The sequence below is a fragment of the Hylobates moloch genome, unplaced genomic scaffold, assembly GCF_009828535.3.
Source record: "Hylobates moloch isolate HMO894 unplaced genomic scaffold, HMol_V3 SCAFFOLD_10, whole genome shotgun sequence".
NCBI lineage: Eukaryota > Metazoa > Chordata > Mammalia > Primates > Hylobatidae > Hylobates > Hylobates moloch.
Genome location: NW_026652285.1, coordinates 100,708,693 through 100,736,083, shown reverse-complemented (window position 1 = coordinate 100,736,083; position 27,391 = coordinate 100,708,693). Strand labels below are relative to the sequence as shown.

The 27,391-nt window shown below is 45.7% G+C and overlaps 1 protein-coding gene, 1 long non-coding RNA gene and 1 other non-coding gene across 5 annotated transcripts in view; 1 reads left to right on the top strand and 2 right to left on the bottom strand.

Moving 5' to 3' along the window:
• Window positions 1–4,338, top strand: part of LOC131384494 (uncharacterized) — a 10,732-nt gene extending 6,394 nt beyond the window's left edge. Inside the window, exons 2-3 of the long non-coding RNA XR_009215384.1 lie at window positions 2,750–2,869; window positions 4,317–4,338. This is a non-coding gene — a long non-coding RNA (uncharacterized LOC131384494). The remainder of the gene's footprint in view (window positions 1–2,749; window positions 2,870–4,316) is intronic.
• LOC116476006 (U7 small nuclear RNA) lies at window positions 2,461–2,522 on the bottom strand. Its single transcript, XR_004250086.1, has one exon. It is a non-coding gene; the product is annotated as a U7 small nuclear RNA (small nuclear RNA).
• The window catches only part of GLE1 (GLE1 RNA export mediator), a 40,751-nt gene continuing 17,635 nt past the window's right edge, over window positions 4,276–27,391 (bottom strand). For 2 of the 3 annotated variants that reach the window (XM_032165311.2, XM_058445967.1), the window contains exons 4-16: window positions 22,747–22,895; window positions 22,223–22,283; window positions 21,720–21,974; window positions 19,913–20,144; window positions 18,044–18,156; window positions 17,810–17,879; window positions 12,343–12,485; window positions 12,047–12,237; window positions 9,487–9,616; window positions 7,884–7,988; window positions 5,996–6,078; window positions 5,351–5,414; window positions 4,276–4,587 (exon numbers count right to left, since the gene is read on the bottom strand). In XM_032165311.2, the coding sequence (XP_032021202.1) occupies window positions 4,519–4,587; window positions 5,351–5,414; window positions 5,996–6,078; window positions 7,884–7,988; window positions 9,487–9,616; window positions 12,047–12,237; window positions 12,343–12,485; window positions 17,810–17,879; window positions 18,044–18,156; window positions 19,913–20,144; window positions 21,720–21,974; window positions 22,223–22,283; window positions 22,747–22,895 (1,665 nt within the window). In that variant the 3' untranslated portion in view covers window positions 4,276–4,518. Of the gene's footprint in view, window positions 4,588–5,350; window positions 5,415–5,960; window positions 6,079–7,883; window positions 7,989–9,486; window positions 9,617–12,046; window positions 12,238–12,342; window positions 12,486–17,809; window positions 17,880–18,043; window positions 18,157–19,912; window positions 20,145–21,719; window positions 21,975–22,222; window positions 22,284–22,746; window positions 22,896–27,391 lie in introns of all 3 variants that reach the window. The other variant, XR_009215383.1, reaches the window with a different exon arrangement.

Sequence of the window (27,391 nt, the reverse complement as noted above, 5' to 3'; positions counted from 1 at the left end):
ACACACATAGATATCCCCCTCCCCCCAATCATTTGAAAATAAGTTGCAGGCTGGGTGTGATGGCTCACGCCTATAATTCCAGCACTCGGGGAGGCCGAGGTGGGCAGATCACCTGAAGTCAGGAGTTCAAGACCAGCCTGGCCAACACGGCGGAACCCCGTCTCTACTAAAAATACACAAATTAGCTAGGCGTGGTGGCACGTGCCTGTAATCCCAGCTACTCAGGAAGCTGAGGCAGGAGAATGGCTTGAACCCGGGAGGCAGAGGTTGCAGTGAGTGAGATCACACTACTGCACTCTAGCCTGGGCGACAGAGCTAGACTCTGTTTCAAAAAAATAAATAACTTGCAGACATCATGCCCACTTACCTCAATGTGTATTTTCCAAGAATAAGAACATTCATTTTCATAACCACAGTACAATGATCAAAGTCAAGAGATGCATGTTGACACAGTACTGTTATCGAATATATAGGCCTTATTCAAGTTTTACCAATTGTTCCAATGTCCTTTATAGCAAAAAACACACCCACAGAAATATCTTTATTTTTGGTGCAGGTTCCAATCTAGGATCACATGCTGCACTGAGTATAAATATCCTGAAAGAGCTAAAAGAAAAAAAAAGTTCTTGAATACATCCATCTGGAAAAAAACTGATATTTTCTTAAATGGAGGCTGGCTTTAAATGAAAGGATAAATTCCTTTATAATGGGTGTTTTTGTAAATGCATCACATAGCCAGGAAGACTATAGTTCTAATCTGCTTTTTTTCCCCCTAGGGATAGCATCTCACTCTGTTGCCCAGGCTGAAGTACAGTGGTACAGTGATGGCTCATTGCAGCCTTAGCCTCCTGGGCTCAAGCAGTCCTCCTGCCTCAGCCTCTCAAGTGGCTGGGACTACAGGCGTGTGACCTGCTGTTTTTTTTCTTTTTTTTTTGGAGACAGAGTCTTACTCTGTCACCCAGGCTGGAGTGCAGTGGCGTGATCTCGGCTCACTGCAAGCTCCGCCTCCCAGGTTCACGCCATTCTCCTGCCTCAGCCTCCCCAGCAGCTGGAACTACAGGCGCATGCTGCCACTCCTGGCTAATTTTTTTGTATTTTTAGTAGAGACGGGGTTTCACCAGGTTAGCCAGGATGGTCTCAATCTCCTGACCTCGTGATCCACCCACCTCAGCCTCACAAAGTGCTGGGATTACAGGCGTGAGCCACCGCACGCGGCCGTTTTTTTTTTTTTTTTTTTAAGAGATGGGGTCTCACTGTATTGCCCAGGCTGGTCTCAAACTCCTGGTCTCAAGTAATCTTCCTGCCTTGGCCTCCCAAGTCGCTGGGGGTGCAGGTGTGAACCACTGCACCTGGCTTAGTCTACTTTCTGTAGGTCCACAGGAAATCTAATGTCAGGAATTCATTAGGCAGGATGAAGAAAAGTGAAGAGGATTACCAGGTGTGATATAAGGCACTTGTAAGAAGCTCTGTGGCTCTTAGTGGAGCTTTTGGTTTTCCTGACACTGAGATAGAAGATGTCAAAGCCTAATTATGTCACCGCTATCATCATAGAAAGCTTGAGAAGTAGGGGGAAAGCTCCTAGCACATGGGTGGGAAATCCTCAGAAATCTATTCTTCTATGTAAGGGAGGTGTAGAGTTTCTGTCCTCTTGGAATTTTTAATTTGTCATCAAATTTGCTTTAGTAGGACAATAATGTGACAAAAACATGGATCCTCAGCCTGATAAATGAGGTCAAGTTTGAAAGCAAGAAAGGAGACAAGTGGGTACTTGAATTAAAACCGAAGGCAGTCCTTAGTATTCTGCTGTAAGGAATCTGATGCTACTTTCCATCAGGAGCTGCATCTCTCATCTAGTAATCATTATCTCTATCCGTCAGTATCAAAAACCTGTCCTCCCAGTGCTCTCCTTTCTTGGTTTACCATTGAAATCCATTAGGAATGCCAGCATCGAATGACATATACAAGACCACTAACCACTAGAGGAAGAATATTCAAATAATTCAAAAATCGTAAGAGGTATTTCATAAATTTTCTTTTTAATGTTTTTATTTAAAATTTTAAAAATTTATAATAGAGATGGGGGTCTCACTATGTTGCCCAGGCTGCTCTTGAACTCCTGAGCTCGAGCAGTCCTTCCGCCTTGGCCTCCCAAAGTGCTAGGGTTACAGGTGTGAGCCATCATGCCCAGCCTAAGAGGTATTTTCTATGAAGTCTTACAAATTCAAAGTGGAAGAGAAATTATAGATCATCTCATCCAGTGATTTTTCATTTTGTTTTTGACAGATGAACTCTTCCATACATAATCTTACATGGAACCACAACATATCATACAGCACATAAAACAAAAAGGCTGTGGCAGAGAGGATCCCAGAGCCCCATTAGGACCCCTAAATGGTTGTGCAAAACATGAGCTGCACAACTCTGGGAGGTACCATCCACCTCCATCATAATTTTATTTTTTAAAACTTTCCAGTGAAGATCGGAAAACCTGCTAGACAAATTCTAAAAGAGCTATAACACTCATAGATTTGTAGTTATTAACAGGGCAGTTGTCCAATAGAGGGTGGTAGTATCTTGAAGGAAAAGGGATGCCTTTTGGAAATTTGCTTTAAGCCTCTGTATGTTGACTGGCTACAGGGCTGAGCCCCACTCACTCAACATCCCCCTGTCCTGAAGTCATTGCTTCCCAACCTATTCCGTCATGGTACCTAGAAAATGATGCCTTTTTTTTTTCTGTTTTCTTTTTCAGATAGTCTTCCTCTGTCGCCCAGGCTGGAGTGCAGTGGTGCGATCCTGGCGCACTGCAACCTCCACCTCCTGGGTTCAAGCGATTCTCCTGCCTCAGCCTCTCGAGTAGCTGGGATTACAGGTGTGCTCCACCATGCCCAGCTAATTTTTGTATTTTTAGTAGAGATGGGGTTTCACCATGTTGGCCAGGCTGGTCTCGAACTCCTGACCTTGTGATCCACCAGCTTCAGCCTCTGGAAGTTCTGGGATTACAGGCATGAGCCACCACACCTGGCTGAATGATTTTTTTTTTTTTTTTTTCTGTTGCCCAGGCTGGAGTGCAGTGGCGCATCTTGGCTCACTGCAAGCTCCACCTCCCGGGTTCATGCCATTCTCCTGCCTCAGCCTTTCCGAGTAGCTGGGACTACAGGCGCCCGCCACCACGCCCGGCTAATTTTTTTTTGTGTGTGTATTTTTAGTAGAGACGGGGTTTCACCGTGGTCTCGATCTCCTGACCTCGTGATCCGCCCGCCTCGGCCTCCCAAAGTGCTGGGATTACAAGCGTGAGCCACCGCGCCCGGCCTACACCTGGACTTTTATACTACCATGATTTACATAGCTCAAGACAGAGGAAATTGATCATATTGAACCAATACATCAGCAATGGGTTTTTTAAAAAACCAAGCTTTATTATTTTTTTTTGGCACCTTAATTAACAAGTCATAGAATGGGTCACTTCAGGCCACTCAAGAGTACCAGTGAACACTCCCCCACAAACACACCCTGGCACAAGACATTTAGCACAGAGGAACAGATCCATGGTCACTGCCTCTGCAGTATCAAAGAGAATTAGTCTTTCCACAAAACAAATTTTAATAGCCAATCTCTGGATTTCTGTAGTGGCTTTAGTCAGGCATATTTATCATCATATTAGCAGTGTTCAGTTCCTGCCCAACATCTTTATTTAATCCCAATTCAATGCTTATGGATGCTCAGCTCGTGTTTAATGTTGCAAGCCCCATCTTAGTCCATCTTAATTCAAACAGAAAAGAAACAAAACAAAACAAAAACAAAAACAAAAAAGGTACCTGCCTGGTTCATGGATCCCTAGCTATCCAGGGACCAAATTCCAAATTAGGACGACAAACAGTACCCCTTAGTTCAATATGACATGTGTTTCCAGTCCTAATCCCAGATGCTAATCTAGCCATAGTGTCATCTGGTCCTTAGTCCATGTGTATATCACATACTTCCTCTGGCTTTAGAATGACTTCACAAGCTGAGAAAGGCAAAACAACCATAACCCAGACTTGTGTGTAAGTATCTGGCCTCAACTATTAAATAATACTTAAAAGGGAACCTTATGAGCCTTAGCTCTTTCTGGAAATTCATCCCAACAGGGGTGAGGGTGGGTAGGTGGGTGCAAATGGTGGGCCCCGTCCAGCTCAGAGTGCATTTGTTAAGGTATTGCCAACTTTCTGAAAGACACTAGAGACAAGGGAGGAGACCGAGTGCTAAACACCTTTTATCACTTTTGCAAAAAACAAGAAAGGCCAATTCCATTTATTTTATCATGTGGATCTCTTAAGGAACTACCAAATCTACTAAGGGACCTCCAAGAATTTTGTGATGCATGAAAATCTCCTCTCCTAGTCACAAGGTATAAATACATAAAAATACATAATGGCAAATTTCTGAATCTGACATGACTTCTCCCAAATACAGCTGTCTTCAGTTCCTTTATTATTGCCTCTTTGCAGCATAATGGTGATGGTGGATGATGGAGTGACATCAGGAGCGCCAGAAGGAGGAAGTCAGAAAGCCCTTGGGGACAGGAATGTCCTTGTGTTGCAAACATTTCTGGTCAGGGAAAGATGAAGAAAACAGAATGAGTTTCTGATAACACTGTTCCCAACACTTAATGGTTAAAAGAAGCTTTGAGGAACACCATATTTCAGCCCTATGGAACAGTGAACAAAAAGGAAAAAGCCAGTAAGACTGATGGTTCTGTATAAGATGTCCACTTCTGCATGAACTGCTGCAGACAACAAATGAAATGCTCTTATTATTCCTGTCCCACTCTTGTTTCCCTACAGCCTAACCTCATCTTTCACAGTCACTATTTTCACAAGCGAGCTTTGAGAAGCTGAAAAGTCAGCAGGCTATCTTGGCAAACCCACTATGGTGTTCTAAATTCTTTGTCAAAATTAACCTTTTACAATTTCTTGGCACTTGGAAGTAGGGGAAGAGTCCAACTTGAAAGTGCAGTTTGTTCTCATGGAGAAAAGTGATGACATTTACCAATTCCCCAGACCTGAGACTAAGAAAATAACCTTGGCCAACATGCAAAAAAATATATATTAATGAAAGGAGATACACTAAATATACTTTATTCATCTCAGCATAGCTTTCTCACAGGCAGTATAGAGAATGATACATATAAAGAAGAGGAAATGGCAGCCCTTACTCCAAAGGTTAAGAGGGAATTAGGAACAAAAAGAAGGGTTTGGAAGAACTAAGGAAGAGAGTGCAATCAGAGCATCTGAAGGTCCAAGACTTGTCAGACACAGGTGCATTCCAGCCCAACAACAGTGTGGGACATGTTGGTCTAAGGCCATCTTACCTCCAAGAACTGCTTGAGGCGTATGAAGGAACCCATCTGTCCTGAACTTGTGATAGCTTCAATTCTACAGGGAGAGAAAGACACGTGAATCACACCTATGATATACACCTATCTTTTGGAAACGGTGTCTCACTCTGTCACCTAGGCTGGAGTGCAGTGCAGTGGTGCGATCATAGCTCACTGAGGCCTTGAACTCCGGCTCAAGCGATCCTCCTGTCTCAGCTTCCCTAGTAGCTGGGACTATAGATGCATGTTATCATTCCTGGCTAATTTTTTTTTTTTGTAGGGATGGGGTCTCGCTGTATTGCCCAGGCTGGTTTTGAACACCTGGGCTCAAGTGATCCTCCTCCTGTGGCCTCCCAAAGAGCTGCAATTATAGGCATAATTACAGGCATAAGCCACTGTGCCCAGCCCCTAATTTGTGTTTTTGTTTAGGCAATGATATTTAAGACAGACTCTCATTAAGGTTCAAAAGCATTTATTCAAATATCAACGAGAGGGACTGGAGTAGGAAGATGTCATACTTAGTACAGGTGTTTTTAACTTGAATCAAAGCCAGCAGGTAATAGCACCCTTGGGTATCTGAGGCCTGGTTATGAGTTTTACTTACTTAATCCCCTGCTGTCTGCTCAACAAGCCTGATACCTGGGAAAGTAGTCCTCTTTGATGAGAATTAGCATCTTCCAGAACTGAACCTGGTATTCCTTCATGAGGGCATTCCCACATACCTAGAGAAAGACAGGCACTGTCAGAGCAGAGAATGAAAATTCACACTCACAGGACAGATTCATAAAGCACAATCAGCCCTTCATCTTTCACACCTATCAAAAATTTCAACCACAATGCCATTGAACTTGCTAACAAGGGAATAAATGGAAACACTTTCTTCTAAAGCATTTCTCTTTATACAGCAATACCTCCATTTAACCAATCAGGTCTTAATGAACTACTCTTTTTTTTTTTTTTTTGAGACGGAGTCTCGCTCTGTCACCCAGGCTGGAGTGCAGTGGCGCAATCTCGGCTCACTGCAAGCTCCGCCTCCCGGGTTCACGCCATTCTCCTGCCTCAGCCTCTCCGACCGCCACCACGCCCGGCTAATTTTTTTATATTTTTAGTAGAGACGGGGTTTCACCGTGGTCTCGATCTCCTGACCTCGTGATCCGCCCGCCTCGGCCTCCCAAAGTGCTGGGATTACAAGCGTGAGCCACCGCGCCCGGCTGAACTACTCTTCTTTTCCTCTAATGAATGGAAGCCTTCCTAAAGGTATGCTGTACCTCCCAAACTTAATAAGGAGAGTATACAGAATACCACTTGTGTTCTCAAATGATACAGGATCATTGTTCATGTATGGTGACTTCAGGAGCTTTTTATTTTTTTTTGAAATAGGGTCTCACTCTGTTGCCCAGGCTAGAGGACACTGGCATGATCACAGCTCACTGCAGCCTCAACCTCCCTGGGCTCAGGTGATCCTCCAACCTCAGCCTCCTCAGTAACTGGGACCACAGGCACACACTACCATACCCAGCTAATTTTTGTATTTTTTTGTAGATATAGGGTTTCACCATGTTGTCCTAGCTGGTCTTGAACTCCAGAGCTCAAGTGATCCGCCTGCCTTGGCCTCCCAAAGGCTGTCAGCCATTGCACCTGGCTGACGTCAGGAGCTATTAAGGTAACTAGGAACTACTGGCACTATAGGTCAAATGGTTCCAGATTTGTTATGGCATGTACCCCAAGCCTTTCTTCTATAAGAAGTGTCTTCTTGGCTGAGTGCAATGGCTCACTCCTGTAATCTCAACACTTTGGCAGGGTTAGGTGGGAGGATCGCTTGAGCCCAAGAGTTTGAGGCTACAGTGAGCTATGATCACACTACTGCACTCCAGCCTGGCTGACAGAGTGAGATCCTGTTGAAGCGATTCTCCTGCCTCAACCTCCTCGGTAGCTGGGATTACAGGTGTGTGCCATCACGCCCAGCTGATTTTTGTATTTTTAGTAGAGACAGGGTTTCACCATGTTGGACAGGCTGGTCTTGAACTCGTGACTTCAGGTAATCCACCCGCCTTGACTTCCCAAAGTGCTGGGATTACAGGCGTGAGCCACCGTGCCCAGCCTTTATTTGTATTTTTAGTACAGACAGGGTTTCAATATACTCACCAGGCTGGGCTTGAACTCCTGACCCCATGTGATCCGCCCACCTTGGCCTCCCAAAGTGCTGGGATTACAGGTGTGATCCACCGCACCCGGCCTGGGAGTCCCTTCTATATCCCTAAAACAAATTCCTCTTTTCACTTTTGCTAGAATGTACAATTTTCTGTTCTTTATAATGAAAAAAATCCAGAGAAGCCAAGTAAATATAGTATGAAGTAAAAGTGAAAGCAAGGTTGGTCTACAGCTTGGGAAAAATGTATGACACTGGAACCTCATGCTGTTTTACTATCAGGCCCAATTGCCATGCTGTTTCCCCATTCATGTCACCCAGTGGATCAAGGCTACCTCAACCACTGGCCTTCTCTTGTGTGATAACTGAGTTACGTACCTCTAGGAAGTCAAAGAGGAGGGTGGCTGTCACATCTGACAAGGGCTCCATGTTTAAGATCTGTGCCAACCAGCGCCATCCATGATTTAAACCATGAGGGTGAATCTGGGAAGAGAGAAGCTTGGTTATCACTGATCTCATTTTGTTTAGAAATCTAAACTCCCAATGTATCATCCAGCCATCACCAAGTGGAAATGAACCCCAGATCATCCAGCCCTAGCACCTGCCACAGGGCACAAATAACACAAACTAAACAAATTCTGTTTTTCTTTTATTTTTTTGAGACAGGGTCTCACTTTGTTGTCCAGGTTGGAGTGCTGTAGTGCGATCACGGATCACTGCAGCCTTCACCTCTTGGGCTCAAGTGATTCTTCCACTTCAGTCTCCCATGTAGCTGGGACTACAGGCATGCATGCACACGCCACCATGCTCAGCTAATTTTTTTGTATTTTATTTAGAGACATGGTTTCACCTTGTTGCCCAGGCTGGTCTCAAACTCCTGGAGTCAAATGACCCACCTGCCTCGGCTTCCCAAAGTGCTGGGATTACAGGCGTGAATCCACCTCACCCGGCCTTCTGTATTTAAATGTTTCAATACATTGGTTCCCACACATTCTTTTTTTTTCTTTTTTTTGAGCGAGAGTTTTGCTCTTGTTGCCCAGGTTAGAGCGCAATGGCCTGATCGCAGCTCATTGCAACCTCTGCCTCCTGGGTTAAAGCGATTCTTGTGTCTCAGCCTCCCAAGTAGCTGGAATTACAGGCACCCACCACCATGCCCAGCTAATTTTTGTATTTTTAGTAGAGACAGGGTTTCACCATGTTGGCCAGGCTGGTCTTGAACTCCTGACCTTAGGTGATCCACCCACCTCAGCCTCCCAAAGTGCTGGGATATCAGGCGTGAAGCTACCTCGCCTTCTGTTTTTTAATGTTTCAATACACTGGTTCCCACACATTCTTTATAGGCTCCCTTCAATATGCATGTGTCAGCTTCAGTTTCAGGCATTCCATAGGCCAACAATTAGCCTTATTGACATTTTATTTATTATTCTTGGTACCTTTAGCACAGAACCTGGGACACAGCAGGCATACAATAAAAACTTGGATTTAATCAACTTCTATTTTTTCTCTTTAAGTCTCCATGACTATTAATTTCTCTGTCCCTCTAATCTGTATTCCCTGAGAAATTAACTGGGCTGGCAAGTCAAAGCCCTGAACCCCAGCTGCAGCTTTCTGAGCTTGATCTGTCCATCTGTGAAGTAAGGGATGTGATCTAGATGGCTTCTAAGGTCTCAACTAGTTCTAAGATGACAATTTCTTGCTCATTCCTCTTGTAAGAAAATCTTCTAACCTTAATGATTGATTTATAACAGACTCTCCTCTGGTAGACTCTGTTACAAAACCAGCTCTTTAAAGCACCAGGTGATCCAAGAAAGTTCCCTAATAATCAACATTCAGTCCTCTACAGAATACCCATGAAACTGCCATATAGTTTATCCTTTAACTTGACTGGCTCTCTGAAAGAAGGCCAACATTTCCTGTGGGAGGAATACACATGGACTGTGGCCTAACCTCTCATTATTGACAGTAAGCCTCTTTTACCTACCTCCTGTCGGTTTCCATATGGCCACCGGAGCTGGATGATGGCAGCATAGAGACGGATCATCCCTGACATGCGTTTTAGAAAGTTGTCTTGCTGCTCCACTTTGGAATCCTTTACTTGGTAGCCAAGCATCCTATACAGGAAGAAAAAATTTGGCCAGGCGTGGTGGCTCATGCCTGTAATCCCAGCACTTTGGGAGGCTGAGGTGGGCGGATCACTTGAGGCCAGGAGTTCAAGACTAGCCTGGCCAATGTGGTGAAACCCCATCTCTACTAAAAATACAAAAATTACCTGGGTATGGTGGTGCATGCCTGTTTGTCCCAGCTAATTGGGAGGCTGAGGCATTAGAATTGCTTGAACCTGGGAGGTGAACCTGGGAGGTTGCAGTGAGTCGAGATTGCATCACTGCACTCCAGCCTGGGTAACAGTGAGACTGTGTCTCAAAAAAAAAAAAAGAAATAAGAAAAAATTCACTGGGACAAGGCCAAAATAAGGGTGACAAATTAGAGAGAAATTGCTTTTTTTTTTTTTTTTTTTTTTGGAAACGGTCTGTATCGCCCAGGTTGCAGTATAGTGGTATGATCAAGGCTCATTGCAAACTTCACCTCCCAGGTTCAAGTGATCCTTCTGCCTCAGCCTCCTGAGTAGCTAGGACCACAGGCACATGCCACCATAACCGGCTAATTTTTTTTTTTTTTTTTTTTTTGAGATGGAATTTCCATCTTGTCGCCCAGGCTACAGAGCAATAGCATGATCTCGGCTCACCACAATCTCCGCCTCTCTGGTTCAAGCGATTCTTCTGCCTCTGCCTCCCGAGTAGCTGGGATTAAGGCACCTGCCACCACACCTGGCTAATTTTTTGTATTTTTAGTAAAGCCAGGGTTTCACCATGCTGGTCAGGCTGGTCTTGAACTACTTACCTCAGGTGATCTGCCCACCTCAGCCTCCCAAAGTGCTGGGATTACAGGCGTGAGCCACCGTGCCTGGCCTTTTTTTTTTTTTTTTTTTTGAGACAGAGTTTCACTCTTGTTGCCCAGGCTGGAGTGCAATGGCATGATCTCGGCTCAGTGCAACCTCCGCCTCCTGGGTACAAGCCATTTTCCTGCCTCAGCCTCCTGAGTGGCTGGGATTACAGGCGCCTGCCACCATGTCCAGCTAATTTTTTGTATTTTTAGTAGAAACGGGTTTTCACCATATTGGCCAGGCTGGTCTCGAACTCTCGGCCTCAGGTGATCCACCCGCTTTGGTGGCCTTGGCTTCCCACAGTGCTGGGATTACAGGCATGAGCCACCATGCCCAGCCAACACCTGGCTAATTTTGTAGAGACAGGGTCTCACTATGTTACCCAGGCTGGTCTTGAACTCCTGGGCTCAAGTGATCCTTCTGCTTCAGCCTCTCAAATTGTTAAAGTAATTACAGGCACGAGGCACTGCACCTGGCCCAGGGATTACTTTTTATGGCTAAAAAGTGACAATATATTATTACACTCAGCATTAATATATTATTACAGGTCGGGCGCCGTGGCTCACACCTGTAATCCCAGCACTTTGGGAGGCCGAGGCAGGCGGATCACAAGGTCAAGAGATCGAGACCATCCTGGCCAGCATGTTGAAACCCCATCTCTATTAAAAGTATAAAAATAAGCTGGGCGTGGTGGCGGGCGCCTGTAGTCCCAGCTACTCAGGAGGCTGAGGCAGGAGAATCACTTGAACCCAGGAGGCAGAGCTTGCAGTGAGCCGAGATCATGCCACTGCACTCCAGCCTGGGTGACAAAGTGAGATGCTGTCTCAAAAAAAATTAAAAAAATAAAAAATATATAATTACATATTATTACATATGTAGAATACTTTGTTTACCAAGCACTCACATCCATCATCAAATCTGAGCTTCATATAAGCCATGAGGTAAATTCACAGGAGGTAATAGATGTCATACCCTCATTTAAAAATCAGGAAAAGATGCTCACAAAGACTAAATGATTTGTCCATTTTTGCAAAGGTATTAAATGACAAAGCCGGGATAAAATTCCAAGACCCCAGTATCCTTTCCACTAAACTACATTGATTATTGGCACCTAAGTTCACAAGTCCCAAAGGCTCTCCAGTTTACATAAAAAACTATGTACATATATTTTTTCTTTCTTTTTGAGACACAGTCTCGTTGTGTCACCCAGGCTGGAGTATACTGGTGCGATCTCAGCTCATTGCGACCTCCGCCTCCCAGGTTCAAGCAATTCTCGTGCCTCTGCCTCCTGAGTAGCTGGGACTACAGGTGTGCACCACCACACCTGGCTAATTTTTGGTATTTTTAGTCGAGATGGCGTTTCTCCATGTTGCCCAGGCTGGTCTCAAACTCCTGAGCTCAGGCAATCCACCCACCTTGGCCTGCAAAAGTGTTGGGATTACAGGCATGAGCCACTGCACCCGGCCGAAAGACATTATATTTCTGATAGAACATTCAAAGTATGTAATAGGAGCTGCGAGGAGGGAAAAACAAATCCCAATTCTATTTATATTTCATTAATCACTCTAGGGATAGTGAGTAGGGAGAAAAACAACTTTACCTCTGATAGTCTTCCAAAGCCATTCCCTCCTTGAAAGTGGGATAGAAAGGAACAGAGTAAGGACACTTCTTATGTAGATGAGCAAGAATGAGGTCCCCCACTCTGGGGTGGAGCTCCCAGATCCCAGACGCCACAACTGCAATGGGGAATGCTGCTTCATGGTGAGAGGCCACTTCCTCCTCGCCTTGTTTCTGAGAACATAGAGGTGGGTACAATTTTAACTTAATACCGGAAAAAGGCTGAAATCTTGTACACCAGGCTCTGCTTCCCATACCTCTAGCAACAAGGTTTCTCACCACAAATTTCTCTGCCAGTTTGTATTGAACAAAGTCCAGCCCCTGTGGGTTAAGTGTGACAGACACAGAGCGCCCACCAGATTGAACAGGTTTTCCAGAGAGCAGGCTGTGGATCTTGTCAAAGATCTCCTTCAGTTTTGAGCCTAAGCATGACAGAGAGAAATTAAAAGATACAACCACAGATCAATCTCTTTTTCTTTTCTTTTCTTTTTTTTTTATTTGAGACAGTCTCGCTCTATCGCCCAGGATGGAGTGCAGTGGCACAATCTTGCCTCACTGCAACCTCCGTCTCCTGAGTTGAAGCAATTCTCTGCCTCAGCCTCCTGTGTAGCTGGGATCACAGGTGCCCGCCACCACGCTGGGCTAATTTTTGTATTTTTTTTTTTGTAGAGACAGGATTTCACCATGTTGGCCAGGCTGATCTCTAACTGCTGACCTCAAGTGATCTACCCGCTTTGGCCTCCCAAAGTGCTGGGATTACAGGCATGAGCCACCATGGCCGGCCTGTTTCATCATTGTAATTACAAAGCATCTACAAAAACCCAGCTATGCTGCCCTACAGAAATGAAGGGATAAACAGTATCCCTTACTGTACACATAAAATGAAGGGATAAACAGTATAGAAAGAGGTGTTACATTTTGTTACAGACCCCATGGACTGTGGTTGGTATCTCTAGAGGAGTTAGTCACATCTCTAGGAAAAACCTTCTAAAGGATCTGCCCAGCTCATGATGATATGCCCCCTTCTCAGGACTCGCCTTCTTCCGTCCTCAGAGACACAGAAGTGGATTCGTAACAGCCATATTTGTACCAAAGATTCTGTGTGCTCCACCCCCACACCAGCTACAGTTAGATTAGAGGCAGTCAAGCTGAGCCAGTCAAGTAAGGGTCACTTCCTTGAGGTAGCTGGCCCTGTGTCACATACACTCACAAGCAGTGAGGCTGTGTACCTGCCATGAAGACCAAAGAATGGCAATCTATAAAATAAGAATGGAGATGTAGAGAGGACAGATAAGATGAGAGAGGAAAAAAGAACTAAAGTTTCTAGCTCCTGAGACCTCAACTCATTCCTGCCACTGGGTTCTGTAAAATATTTCTTTATCTTTCCAATAAATGTTTTTTTTTTTTTTGTTTTTTTTTTTGCTTAAGCAGATCTGGGCCAGCACTTTGGGAGGCCAAGGCACGCAGATCACTTGTGGTCAGGAGTTCGAGACCAGCCTGACCAACATGGTGATACCTCGTCTCTACTAAAAATACAAAAATTATGCCGGGTGCCGTGGCTCAAGCCTGTAATCCCAGCACTTTGGGAGGCCAAGGTGGGCGGATCACGAGGTCAGGAGATCGAGACCACGGTGAAACCCCGTCTCTACTAAAAATACAAAAAAAAAATTAGCTGGGCATGGTGGCGGGCGCCTGTAGTCCCAGCTACTCAGAGAGGCTGAGGCAGGAGAATGGCATGAACCCGGGAGGTGGAGCTTGCAGTGAGCCGAGATCGCGCCACTGCACTCCAGCCGGGGCGACAGAGCAAGACTCTGTCTCAAAAAGAAAAAAATACAAAAATTAGCCAGGTGTGGTGGCGGGTGACTGTAATCCCAGCTACTCGGGGAGGGTGAGGCAGGAGAATCGTTTGAACCTAGGAAGCGGAGGTTACAGTGAGCTGAGATTGTGCCACTGCACTCCAGCCTGGGTGACAGAGCAAGACTCCATCTCCCAAAAAAAAAAAAAAAAAAAGCAGATCTGAATTAGTTTCCATTACCTGAAGTCCTGAAGTCAATGTTTTAATTAATATAGCATCTCCAGTTGAGAAATACCCTGTCAAGTTCCTAATCACTTCAAGAAATGTCACAAAAGTTTCAGAAATATCCTGTCATTCAGTTCTCTAATCAAAAAAAAAAAAGTCAACCATGTGGCCCCCACTGGCTGAATGCCCCATCTAGCATCTAGCCCCTCTCCATACCTCTCTAGGTAGGAGGAAAGTCAGTTAGCTTCCAACCCTAGACCGACGTGGCCTCCCCATGCCACACCAACATCATGTCCTTATTTAAGATTTCTTCTAATTCTAACCACTCATGGACATCCTTTTTTTTTTTTTTTTTTTTTTTTGAGATGGAGTCTCACTCTGTCACCCAGGCTGGAGTGCAGTGGTTCAATGTCACCTCACTGCAACCTCTGCCTTCCAGGTTCAAGCGATTCTTCCACCTCAGCCTCCCAAGTAGCTGGGACTACAGGTGTGAGCCACCATGCCCAGCTAATTTTTGTATTTTTAGTAGACACGGGATTTCACCATGTTGGCCAGCCTGATCTCAAACTCCTGACCTCAAGTGATCTGTCCGCCTCATCCTCCCAAAATGCTGGGATTACAGGCGTGAGCCACCGTGCCCGGCCCACCTTTTTAAAAAAGACAGGAATTAGGTGATCTTTCTCTCCTATTCATTAAACATTTACTGAGCACTAACTCTAGAGCATGTTCTGTGTCTGGCTGGACTAAAAGATCTTAGAGGGCTTACAGTCATGACGGAGACAAAGGGAGAGTCAGGAAATGTGTAGAAAAATTAAAAAAGGCAAAGTTATAGACTAATTCGATGTGGTGAGTGGAAGAGAGGCAGCAGTCATAAAGATGACTCCCAGGTTTCCAGCTAAGATTACTGAGTAGATAATGGTGCTACTGATTACTCAGAGAAAACAGGAGACAAAGAGGGCTAAGGAAGACGATGGGTTTCGATCTGAACACATTAAACTTGAGGCAGCTAAGAGACATATAGGCAGAGATGTCCCTCAGGTAGCTGAAGCTGGAGAATCTGAAGCTCAGAAGAAAGGAATAAACCAGAGGTAGGTTTGGGAGTCATCAGCATTCAGGTAATGTTTGAAGCCCTGTAAGTAGAGAGAATGAAAAGAACTGCAGGGGCCGGGCGCAGTGGCGGGCGCCTGTAGTCCCAGCTACTGGGGAGGCTGAGGCAGGAGAATGGCGTGAACCCGGGAGGCGGAGCTTGCAGTGAGCCGAGATCGTGCCACTGTACTTCAGCCTGGGGGACAGAGCAAGACTCCATCTCAAAAAAAATTAAAAAAAAAAATAAAATAAAAATAAAAGAACTGCAGGATAAGAGTAGATCCCGGCCAGGCGCAGTGGCTCACGCCTATAATCCCAGCACTTTGGGAGGCCAAGGCAGGTGGATCACGAGGTCAGGAGATTGAGACCATCCTGGCTAACACGTTGAAATCCTGGCTAACACGTTGAAACCCCATCTCTACTAAAAATACAAAAAATTAGCCCGGTGTGATGGCAGGCGCCTGCAGTCCCAGCTATTCGGGAGGCTGAGGCAGGAGAATGGCATGAACCCGGGAGGCGGAGCTTGCACTGAGCCGAGATAGTGCCACTGCAGTCCAGCCTGGGCAAAAGAGCGAGACTATGTCTCAAAAAAAAAAAAAAAAAAAAAGTAGATCCCTAGGAATCACCTACAATTAGAGTGGGGTAGAAAACTAAGAAAACCACAAAGGGGAGAGAGAGAGGAAGAAAGAGAGAGAGAGAGGAAAGGAAAGGGTAGGGAGGTAGGCAGGAGAAGAACCTGGAAAGTAATGGCACCATGGAGGCCAAAGGAGTAAAGTTGCACACAGAAAGCGCAACAGTGCCGAGCAGAAACCTCAGGAAGATCAGCAAACACTTAGAAGACATAGGATCAAGGGAAATTCATGTTAGGATGTGAGGGGCTCATGTATATTTACAGGCTGAGAGAGAGGAGCCTATAAAAAGGTGTAATCACAGAAAGCAGGAAAGGCAATAAATGATGAGGCAAAGTCTGACAGGAGACAGGAAGGAAAGGGAACAAGGGCAGAGGTGGAAAGGTAAGCCTAGCAGCAAGGACGCCTCATCCAGTGACACGGGAGACTGAGTAAATGTCACTGCAGTGGTGGAAGGGGCTCTGAGGAGCTCACACTGGATGTCTCCATTTTCCTGATGAAGGAGGTACTGACCCTGTCTGCGGTCAACGGAGGGGAACTGGGAATGGCCATCGAGGTGTGGAGTGGCTGTCCAGTCAACCTCTCCTGCTTTGCTGTTGCTATCAAAGGACACAGCACTTTAAATTCCAAAAAGTGATACGTTATTTATTTATTTATACCTTGCCCTGTTCCAGAAAGAATTTCAGGCAGCAAAGTCATATGTAAGTTTTGTCGGATTGCCTATCAAGGGCAGGAACTGAAATTTTCCTATGCTTTCCAGGCAATGAGAAGTGAATTGGGGAACGGAACCCACGATGAGTCAGAGGAGTGTTCCAGTTGCACACACACTCCCCAGCCACCTGGCAGCTCACTCTATAATCTGGAGGCTTCCACATCTACAGCTCCATACAAATGAACCTCTGGTTCTAAAGAAAAGTTTTTTCCTTGTCTGGTTCTCACTTTCTAAACCTCAGTCTCTGGAGAGAAAAGAAGGAGTCCTTGAGGATGAACAAGGCGAGCTTGGAGTAATTCGGAAAAGCTAATGTAGGACAGAAGCAAAGCCTGCAAGTCACAGCCTAGGTTCCCTTAGTGATGTTTTCAGCAGTAATCTGCAACTTCAAAGCTAAGAGCCATCCTAAGAATTTACCATAAAAGGTAGCTTGTTAAAAATGAGTCAAAAAGATCGGGTGCAGTGACTCACGCCTGTAATCCCAGCACTTTGGGAAGCTGAGATGGGCGGATCACAAGGTCAGGAGGTCGAGACCATCCTGGCTAACACAGTGAAACCCCGTCTCTACTAAAAATACAAAAAAACCCCGTCTCTACTAAAAATACAAAACATTAGCCAGGCCTGGTGGTGGGCGCTTGTAGTCCCAGCTACTTGGGGGGCTGAGGGAGGAAAATAGAATAGAATGGTGTGAAACCGGTAGGCGGAGCTTGCAGTGAGCCGAGATCGTGCCACTTCACTCCAGCCTGGGAGACAGAGTGAGACTCTGTCTCAAAAAAAAAAAAAAATTGAGTCAACAAACACATCATGATTATCTTCTTTTTTTTCTTTTTTTTTTTTTTGCTTTTGAGACAGTCTTGCTCTGTCACCCAGGCTGGAGCGCAGTGGCGTGATCTTGGCTCACTGCAATCTCCGCCTCCTGGGTTCAAGCGATTCTCCTGCCTCAGCCTCCTGAGTAACTGGGATTATAGGCGAGAGCTACCACACCCGGTTAGTATTTGTATTTTTAGTAGAGACAGGGTTTCACTACGTTGGTTAGGCTGGTCTCGAACTCCTGACCTCGTGATCTGCCCACCTCAGCCTCCCAAAGTCCTGGGATTACAGGCGTGAGCCAGGCCATGATTACCTTCTACGTGTTAAAGAGGAAACCAGGGAAAAAAGATGTATGTCACTTACATGTTCCCGATCCAACTGTAAACATTTGTTTGAATATACTTTTATAGGAACCTTACAGATAAATAGATTTGGAGTCTGGAAAATAATACAATGAAGTGAAAGGTCACGTTCTTAACCCCTCTGACCAACCTGCAATGGTAGAGATTTGGCTCACTGGGATGGTAGCAGCCTTCTGGAGGTCCATCTTTATCTTTTTGGCCTGCCAGAAGAGAACAGTGAGAAGGCAGTGTTCTGAAGAGCTGAGTAGATGTCACTTAGAATCAGGTAAAGTGACATGCCAGCTATATTCCTTTGGGACACGAAATGCTCATTCTCTGAGAACCATCAAGCCCACAAAATTACTGCCATATACCTCTCCCCTACCTGACTGTCCTTACTGTTGGTCAGGCCCTCAAAGGTCAACACACACTGCATGGAAGCATCCTGCAGCTGCTGGTACCACTGCATTGTAATGTCTTGTACCTTCACCTGGAGGTCTGGGAAATAAAAGAGAGGTTTTAGTAATAGCTAGTATTTACTGAATAATTAATATAAGGCAGGCACTGTTATAATCACTTTATGTATGTACTGACTGCTTTAACTGTCACAATAACTATGAAATAGATACTATTATTATCTCCATTTTATAGAAAAGGAAGCAGGCACGAAAAGGTTAAGTGATTTGCTATGGTCACATTACTACTAAGTAGAAAAACTAAGGCTGGGTGTGTTGATCCACACCTGTAATTCCAGTACTCTAGGAGGCCAAGACAGGCTCAGGAGCTTGAGACCAGCTTGCGCAACATGGTGAAATCCCATCTCTACAAAAAATACACAAATTAGCCAGGCAGGATGGCACATGCCTGTAGTCCCAGTTACTTGGGAGGCTGAGTGGGGAGGATCACTTGAGCCTGGAAGGGTGAGGCTACAGTGAGCCATAATCAAACCACTGTATTCCTCTAGCCTGGGTGACAAGAGTGAGATCCCTATCTCAAAACAAAAACAAAAACAAAAAAAAACGCTGGGCGCAGTGGCTCACGCCTATAATCCCAGCACTTTGGGAGGCCGATGCTGGCGGATCGGATCACCTGAGGTCGGGAGTTCGAGACTAGCCTGACCAACATGGAGAAACCCCATCTCTACTAAAAATACAAAAAAATTAGCCAGGTGTGGTGGCGCATGCCTGTAATCTCAGCTACTCAGGAGGCTGAGGCATAAGAATCGCTTGAACCCGGGAGGCGGAGGTTGTAGTGAGCCGAGATCGTGCCATTGCACTCCAGCCTGGGCAACAAAAGCAAAACTCTGTCTCAAACAAACAAACAAACAAACACACAAAAACGAAAAACTAGACTCCCAGGCCGGGTGCGGTGGCTCACACCTGTAATCCATCCTAGCATTTTGGGAGGCCGAGGTGGGTGGGTCACGAGGTTAGGAGTTTGAGACCAGCCTGGCCAACATGGTGAAATCCCATCTTTACTAAAAATACAAAAATTAGCCAGGCACGGTGGCAGGCACATGTAATCCCAGCTACTCGGGAGGCTGAGGCAGGAGAATTGTTTGAACCCAGGAGGCAGAGGTTGCAGAGAGCCAAGATCGCGCCACTGCAATCCAGCCTGGGCAACAAGAGCAAATCTCCATCCCCTCCCCGCAAAAAAAAAAAAAAAACAAAAAACAAAAACTAGACTCCCACTGATCTGGCTCCAGAGTCAGCACTCTCAAACACTATGGTACACTGATTCTTTTTCTTTTTTTTAGACAGAGTCTCAATCTGTCACCAGGTTGGAGTGCAGTGGCGCTACAACAGCTCACTGCAACCTCCGTCTCCTGGGTCAAGTAATTCTCCTGCCTTAGCCTCTCGAGTAGCTGGGACTACAGGTGCGTGCCACCATACCCAGCTAATTTTTGTATTGTTGGTAGAGATGGGAGTTTCGTCATGTTGGCCAGGCTGGTCTCGAACTCCTGACCCCTTATACATATTAAACAAACACATATCTGTGTGCATTTATTTAAAATACTCAGCAGCAGCAATAATTGAAATAATGTATCTGCTAGAGTTATACAGAATTTCAAGTCCTAACGGAAAAGTGTTGGAATTGTAAATCAGACTCCACATCAACCAAAATTGAATGAAATACGTTACATAAAATTCTGGTCAACTGTCCTACAGTTTAACACAACATTCAAAACATGCTCTTGTTTCTCTTCACATTTGAAACTTACGAGTTAAAGGACCACATCCATACCGAAACCCACCTTCATTCTGTTTCCCTCCTGGGCCCTGGCTGGGAGCTGGGGGCTCTTTGTGGGCCTCTGGTCCCTGCTGCATCTGTGCCTCTTGCAGCTTTACCTGGGCCTCCTCTTCATCCTGCCTCCTCTTGTCTTCGCAGGCTCTGGTGATCTCCTGCCCCAAGTTCATCAGGAGGTCCCGCATTTCCTGCAGAGCTCGCTCAGCCTCAGCTTGGCTCTCTGCTGTAGGATAGCCGCTCTGTCAGAGTGACGGAGATGGTGCTTAGTGGTCATTCCCTAGGTAAATCATACCTCACACAAGTCAATAAATTTCCTACAATTGGAATTGTTGCACCAATGGAGTATCCACATTCAACAAATTGATACTTCTTTCCCTGTTCTCTTAAAGGTATTAATAATTCCAACTTACTATCACATCCATAGTTTCTAAGTATAAATTGGTCTGTATTCTCAGCAACAAGGGCCAGCGTAATTTTTTAAAAAGTTTGTGACAATATGTTAGACAAAAATAATACTGTTTTATTATAATAATAATTATTATTTTTATTTTTTAATTTTATTATTATACTTTAGGTTTTAGGGTACATGTGCACAATGTGCAGGTTTGTTACATATGTATCCATGTGCCATGTTGGTTTGCTGCACCCATTAACTCATCATTTAGCATTAGGTATATCTCCTAATGCTGTCCCTCCCCCCACCCCACAACAGTCCCCGGAGTGTGATGTTCCCCTTCCTGTGTCCATGAGTTCTCATCGTTCAATTCCCACCACAAATAATAATTATTTTTTGAGACAGAATCTCTGTTGCCCAGGTTGGAGTGCAGTGGCAGGATCTCGGTCATTGCAATCTTTGCCTCCCAGGTTCAAGTGATGCTCGTGCCTCAGCTTCCCAAGTAGCTGGGATTACAGGTGTGCGTCACTACACCCATCTAATTTTTGTATTTTTAGTAGAGACGGGGTTTCACCATGTTGGCTGAAACCTACTGGTCTTGAACTCCTAGCCTCAAGTAATCCGAGAATCACTTGAACCTGGAAGCCGGAGGTTGAAGTGAGCCATGATCACACCACTGCACTCCAGCCTGGGCAAGAGTGTGAGACCCTGTCTCAAAAAAAAAAAAAAAGCAAAGCAAAGAAACAGGGCAGGTACAATGGCTCATGCCTGTAATCCCAATACTTTGGGAGGCTAAGGTGGGAGGATCACTTGAGCCCAGGAGTTCAAGACCAGCCTGGGAAACATAGTGAGATCCCTGTTGCTAATTTAAAAACAAAACAAAACAAAAAAAGTTTGGCACGGTGGCTCACACCTGTAATCTCAGCAGTTTGGGAGGCCGAGGCAGGGGGATCACTTCAGCCCAGGAGTTCAAGACCAGCCTGGGCAACATGGCAAAACCCTGTCTCTACAAAAAAATACAAAAATTAGGGCATGGTGGTATGCGCCCGTAGTCCCAGCTACTCAGGAGGCTGAGGTGGGAGGATCACTTGAGCCCGGGAGGCAGAGGGTGCATGAGCTGAGACTGTGTTACTGCACTCCAGCCTGGGTGACAAAGGGGGACCCCGTCGCAAAAACAAAAAAAAAACAAAAAAAACCCCTCCAGAATAAGCAGGTATAAAAATAAAGAAATAAATAAAAGAAACAAAATAAAATGTTAACAGTGGTTACTTCTAGGTAAAGAGATATGGAGATAACAAGTAATGTTTGGTATTTCCCCCAATAAGCAGATAGCAGATACTACTTTTTAAGTCAGAAAATAGTTTTGCTTTTAAAGTCTTCCATTTCAAAGACAGCAGAGTCACTCTGAAGCCCCCCTCACCTCTGAAGAGGCCCGGATGATCCCTGAGATGAGGCTGCACAACTGGTTGCCTCGGGTCTGGAAGGCAGCCAGGTCGACCTTAAGCAGACCTTTGTGCTGCTCAGAGGCATCCAGCCGCTGGCTGAGCTGTAGCATCTCCTCCTGCAGAGCATAGAGGGCCCGCAGGCGGACCTGGCCTTCTTCCTTCCGAAGCCGCTCCTGTTCCGCTTGCTTCACGCGCTGCTGCTCTGCCTCCCGCAGCTTCAGGTTGAGAATCTGTACAAAAGGGCTGAGTGACTTCTCTCTGAGGGGCTCCTGGGCTTCTTTCTACAGTCCTCAAATTCTATGTGAGCTACATATTTTCACAGATCGGCTCAGAGCAGGAAGAGGACATCCCAAGGTTAGTCACACACAGGCATAATATGGCCCAGATCCTCCATGGTGGCCATCTGCCAAAACCTGGCTCTCCAGGCAGGTTACAGACAGACACCAAAACACCCACACCAATTCTGCCAGGCTCTGACCTTTGCTCTGTGACGGTGCTCAGCTTTTAGCTTCTCTTGGTGTCCCAAGGCTTCTCTGGAGCTGCATGAAAAATGGCAGGGAGGAATAGTCAGGGATACTTCCTAAAATTGTTTTTCTTTCTTTCTTTTCTCTCCCTCTCCCTGCCCTCCCTTCCCTTCCTTCCCTTTTTCTTAGAGATGGGGTCTCGTTATGTTACCCAGGCTGCAGAGCATAGCTCACCACAGCCTCAAACTCCTGGACTCAAGCAATCCTCCTGCCTCAGCCTCCCTAGTAATTGAGACTACAGTTGTGTTCCACCATGCCCGTAAAATTGTTTTACCTCTCCTAAAAGCCTCCTTCTTTGTGTTCCTTTGGTTGTCTTTCCAAGTTTGGTCTTTTTTCCAGGTTATAAAAGTCTCTGCCTCTTTTACCTTGATATTTAAGGACTCAGAAGTTGTTCAACTCTTTCTCCTTGGAATTCCTCTTGGGAAAGAGTTCCAGTTGAACACATCAACATTCCCAGTCATAATTCAGGAAGACTCACCTCTTCTCCATTACTTCCCGCAAGTCCTGGAACTCTTTGTGCTGCTTCAGTTCCTTCCATTCATCAAACCGCTTCAGTTGTTCAGATGCCATCTCCGAGAGGGCTTGCACCTTCCTCTCCTGCTCCTCCTGCCATTGCCTCAGGCCCTCCTGAAAAGGTTTTTTTTTTTTTTTGAGATGGAGTCTCTCTCTGTCACCAGGCTGGAGTGCAGCTCACTGCAACCTCCGACTCCCAGGTTCAAGCGATTCTCGTCTCAGCTCCCCGAGTAGCTGGGACTACAGGTGCCTGCCACCATGCCCAGCTAATTTTCGTATTTTTAGTAGAGACGGTTTCACCATGTTGGCCAGGATGGTTTCGATCTCTTGACCTTGTGATCCGCCTGCCTTGGCCTCCTTAAGTGCTGGGATTACAGGCGTGAGCCACCGCGCCCGGCCGAAAAGGTTTAACACCTGCTCTCTGGAGCTCCTTCAACACCTTGATCATTTACCCCTGTGGGCTACCTGCCCATCGGCCCCTAACACCATCAGAGATACTTAAGGGCATGGAATCAGAACCTTTGCTGGAATCTCCTTTCTCCTTTTGCTTGATCTTTAAGCTCAGCTGTTTTGGAAAGCTCTTCCAATTGCCCCATATGGTTTATGTCACTCCAGTACAAGCTGGGAACGGACAGGAATTTAGCAACATGGCATCAAACAGCCATGCACTATTAAAATTCCATCCTGTGTAGTCTTATGGGGTTCATTGGTAATTTAGGGAAATCCTCATTCTAATTCCATAAACAGGCTATACACATTCCTATCTCACTGATTTTGTTATTATCTCTGCCTAGAAGATTTTCTCCTGGACCTCCACTAAGGAAAGTCCTTTTCCTCAGTACCTAATGGTATCAGATATTGAATGTATCATTTCATGAGAGTACTCACATATGGTTAAAGGCAATTTGACATTTTAACTATCAAAATTTGAAGTATCTATATCCTTTGACACTTGTTCCATTTCAGGAATTTATCCTGAGGAAATGCTTGTATGTGTGTGCAAAGATGTATGTACAAGCATGCTCACTGAAGCCCTGCTGATAACAGCAATAAATTTAAAACCACTTAACTGGGGAATGATGACACATATTATAGTACAGTCATACTGCAGAATACTATGCAGCCCTTAAAGATGACAAGATGCCAGCTAGCATGGAGATATGTCAAAATCTATTGTTAAGACATTATGTTATTTTATTTTAAAACATAATTATATTTTGTTTATTTATTTTTGAGACAGGGTCTCACCCTGTCATGCAGGCTGGAGTGCAGTGGCACAGTTATAGCTCACGGCAGCCTTGAACTCCCGAGCTCAAGGGATCATCCCAACTCAGCCACCTGAGTAGCTGGGACTAAAGGTGCCCACTACCACACGGGGCTAATTTTTAAATTTTTCATAGAGTCAGGGTCTCACTATATTGCCCAGGATGGTCTAGAGCTCCCGATCTCAAGCTATCCTCCCATCTTGGCCTCCCAAACTGCTGGGATTATAGGCATGAGCCACTGCATGCAGTCTTAAAACTTACTTTAAAGCTTCCAGCGAAAGAAGGCAAATTGAAAACAAGCATATATGTCCTCTCCTCTGGGACTCTGTTAAAGTGAGAATTGGAAAGAAAAAAAGACATAACACCACATAGAGCATGAGAGAGGTCACCAGCAGGGAAAAATCTTCTACATACTTCTGGAAAACAGTCACTGGAGAAGTGTCCAGATGCACTGGCTGAGATCTGTAATCCCAGCACTTGAGGAGACCAAAGAGGGAGGATCACTTGAGCCCAGGAGTTCGAGACCAGCCTGGGCAACAGAGAGAGACCCCCGTCTCTACCAAAAATTTAAAAATTATCTGGCTGTGGTGGTGCACACCTGCAGTCCCAGTTATTTAGAAAGTAGGGAGAGCTGAGGTAGGAGGTATGCCTGAACCCAGGAGGTCAAGGCTGCAGGGTGCGGTGATTGCACCACTGTATTCCAGCCTGGGCAACGGAGCGAGACCCTGTCTTAAAAAAAAAAAAAAAATAGTGGAGAAGCAATAAATGATAGAGCAGAGCTGAGAAAACCCAAGGATACACACACACACACACACACACACACACACACACACACACACACGCAGACGATGCCTCACAGGAGCAGAAAGCCAATCTACCAGCCGAACTGCAGAGTCTCAAGACTGGGAAATGCCACGACTCATATAGGTGGGCCTTATGGGGCTGAAAACGGAGCTACTGGCTGAATGTTTGTAGACAAAACAGTCAACTCTTGCTCTCTTCCCCTAGTCATTAGATCAAAAGAGCCAAGCATTTGTGCTATAATGATTTTATATATATATATATATATATATTTTTTTTTTTTTTTTTGAGACAGAGTCTCAGACTGTTGCCCAGCCTGGAGTGCACTGGCATGATCTCCGCTCACTGCAACCTTCACCTCCCAGGTTCAAGCAATTCTCCTGCCTCAGCCTCCCAAGTAGCTGGGACTACACGCACGCGCCACCACGCCCAGCTAATTTTTGTATTTTTAGTAGAGACGGAGTTTCACCATGTTGGCCAGGATGGTCTCGATCTCTTGACCTTGTGATCTTCCCACCTCGGCCTCTCAAAGTGCTGGGATTACAGGCGTAAGCCACGGGGGTGCCCAGCTTTTTTTTTTTTTTTTGGAGTCTCACTCGGTCACCCAGGCTGGAGTGTAGTGGCACAATCTCGGCTCATTGCAACCTCCGCCTCCTGGGTTCAAGCGCTTCTCCTCCCTCAGCCTCCTGAGTAGCTGGGACTACAGGTGCCTGCCATCATGCCTGGCTAATTTTTATATTTTTAGTAGAGACAGGGTTTCACTATGTTGGCCAGGCTGGTCTCAAACTCCCGACCTCGCGATCCATCCACCTCGGCCTCCCAAAGTGCTGGGATTACCAGTGCAAGCCACCATGCCCGGCTATTTTATTTTTTTCATTTTTTAGAGACAGAGTCTCAACTCTGTCACCCAGGCTGGAGTACAGTGGTGCAATTTCAGCTCATTGCAACCTCCACCTCCCAGGTTCGAGCAATTTGTCCAGCCTCAGCCTCCCGAGTAGCTGGGATTACAGGCGTGCACCACTATGCCTGGCTAATTTTTGTATTTTTAGTAGAGAGAGGGTTTTACTGTGTTGGCCAGGCTGGTGTCAAACTCCTGACCTCAAGTCATCTGCCTGCCTCGGCCTCCCAAAGTGCTAGGATTGCAGATGTGAGCCAACAGGCCCAGCCTGTGCTGTAATGATTTTAAAACAGATCTGCAAATTGTCTGACAGTCCTCCCATCCCCTCTACTTCAACCTGAGCAGAGCTTTATGACTACCGTGACTAATAGAATATGGAAAAAAAAAAAATAGGCCAGGCACGGTGGCTCACGCCTGTAATCCCAGCATTTTGGGAGGCCAAGGTGGGAGGATCATGAGGTCAAGAGATCGAGACCATCCTCGTCAACATGGTGAAACCTCATCTCTATTAAAAATACAAAAATTAGCTGGGCGTGGTGGTGCGTGCCTGTAATCCCAGCTACTCGGGAGGCTGAGGCAGGAGGATCACGAGGTCAAGAGATGGAGACCATCCTGGCCAACATAGTGAAACCTCATCTCTACCAAAAATACAAAAATTAGCTGGGCGTGGTGGCGCATGTCTGTAGTCCCAGTTACTTGGGAGGTTGAGGCAGGAGAATCGCTTGAACCTGGGAGGCGGAGGTTGTAGTGAGCCGAGATTGCACCACTGCAGTCTAGCCTGGAGACAGAGTGAGACACCATCTTAAAAAAAAAAAAAAAAAATTAGGTTAAATGACTTCTCAGACTTGGTTAAAAAGGCTATGCAGCTTTGCCAGTTTCTCTTAGGATGCTTGCCCTTGGAACCTAACCACCATGCTATGAGGGAGCCCAGGCCTGATGGAGAGGGTAGGAGTTCCAGCCAACAGCTAACCTCAACTACCAGACCGGTAAATGAGGAAGTCTTCGAAATGACTCCAGCTTTAGCCACTGAAACCACAATAAATCCCCAATGAAAACACCTGAGCCCAGACATCCCCCAGAAACACGAAAGACAGTAATGAATGCCAGTTGTTGTTTTAAGCCATAAGGTAGTGAATACTGCTAGCCAAAAACATAGGGTGTTCGTCTTTAAAAGAAAATGAATAAACTGTCCAGAAATAGCTAATCAGTTAGTATGGGAGCTAGTATTCCAAAACAATATGCTGGCACTTAGGAAGTCCTAAAGCTTAATAACCTTGTTTCTGATTATTCCCCTTGAATCTCTGATCTGATTACTAGCAATAAGGATCTTTAGATAACTGAGGAATCTCTACATCCTAAAAGGGATCAAGATGAACAAATAAAAAATAATGAGGCCAGGCGCGGTGGCTCACGCTTGTAATCCCAGCACTTTGGGAGGCCGAGGCGGGCGGATCACAAGGTCAGGAGATCGAGACCACGGTGAAACCCTGTCTCTACTAAAAATACAAAAAAATTAGCCGGGTGTGGTGGCGGGCGCCTGTAGTCCCAGCTACTCGGAGAGGCTGAGGCAGGAGAATGGCGTGAACCCGGGAGGCGGAGCTTGCAGTGAGCCGAGATCACGCCACTGTACTCCAGCCTGGGTGACA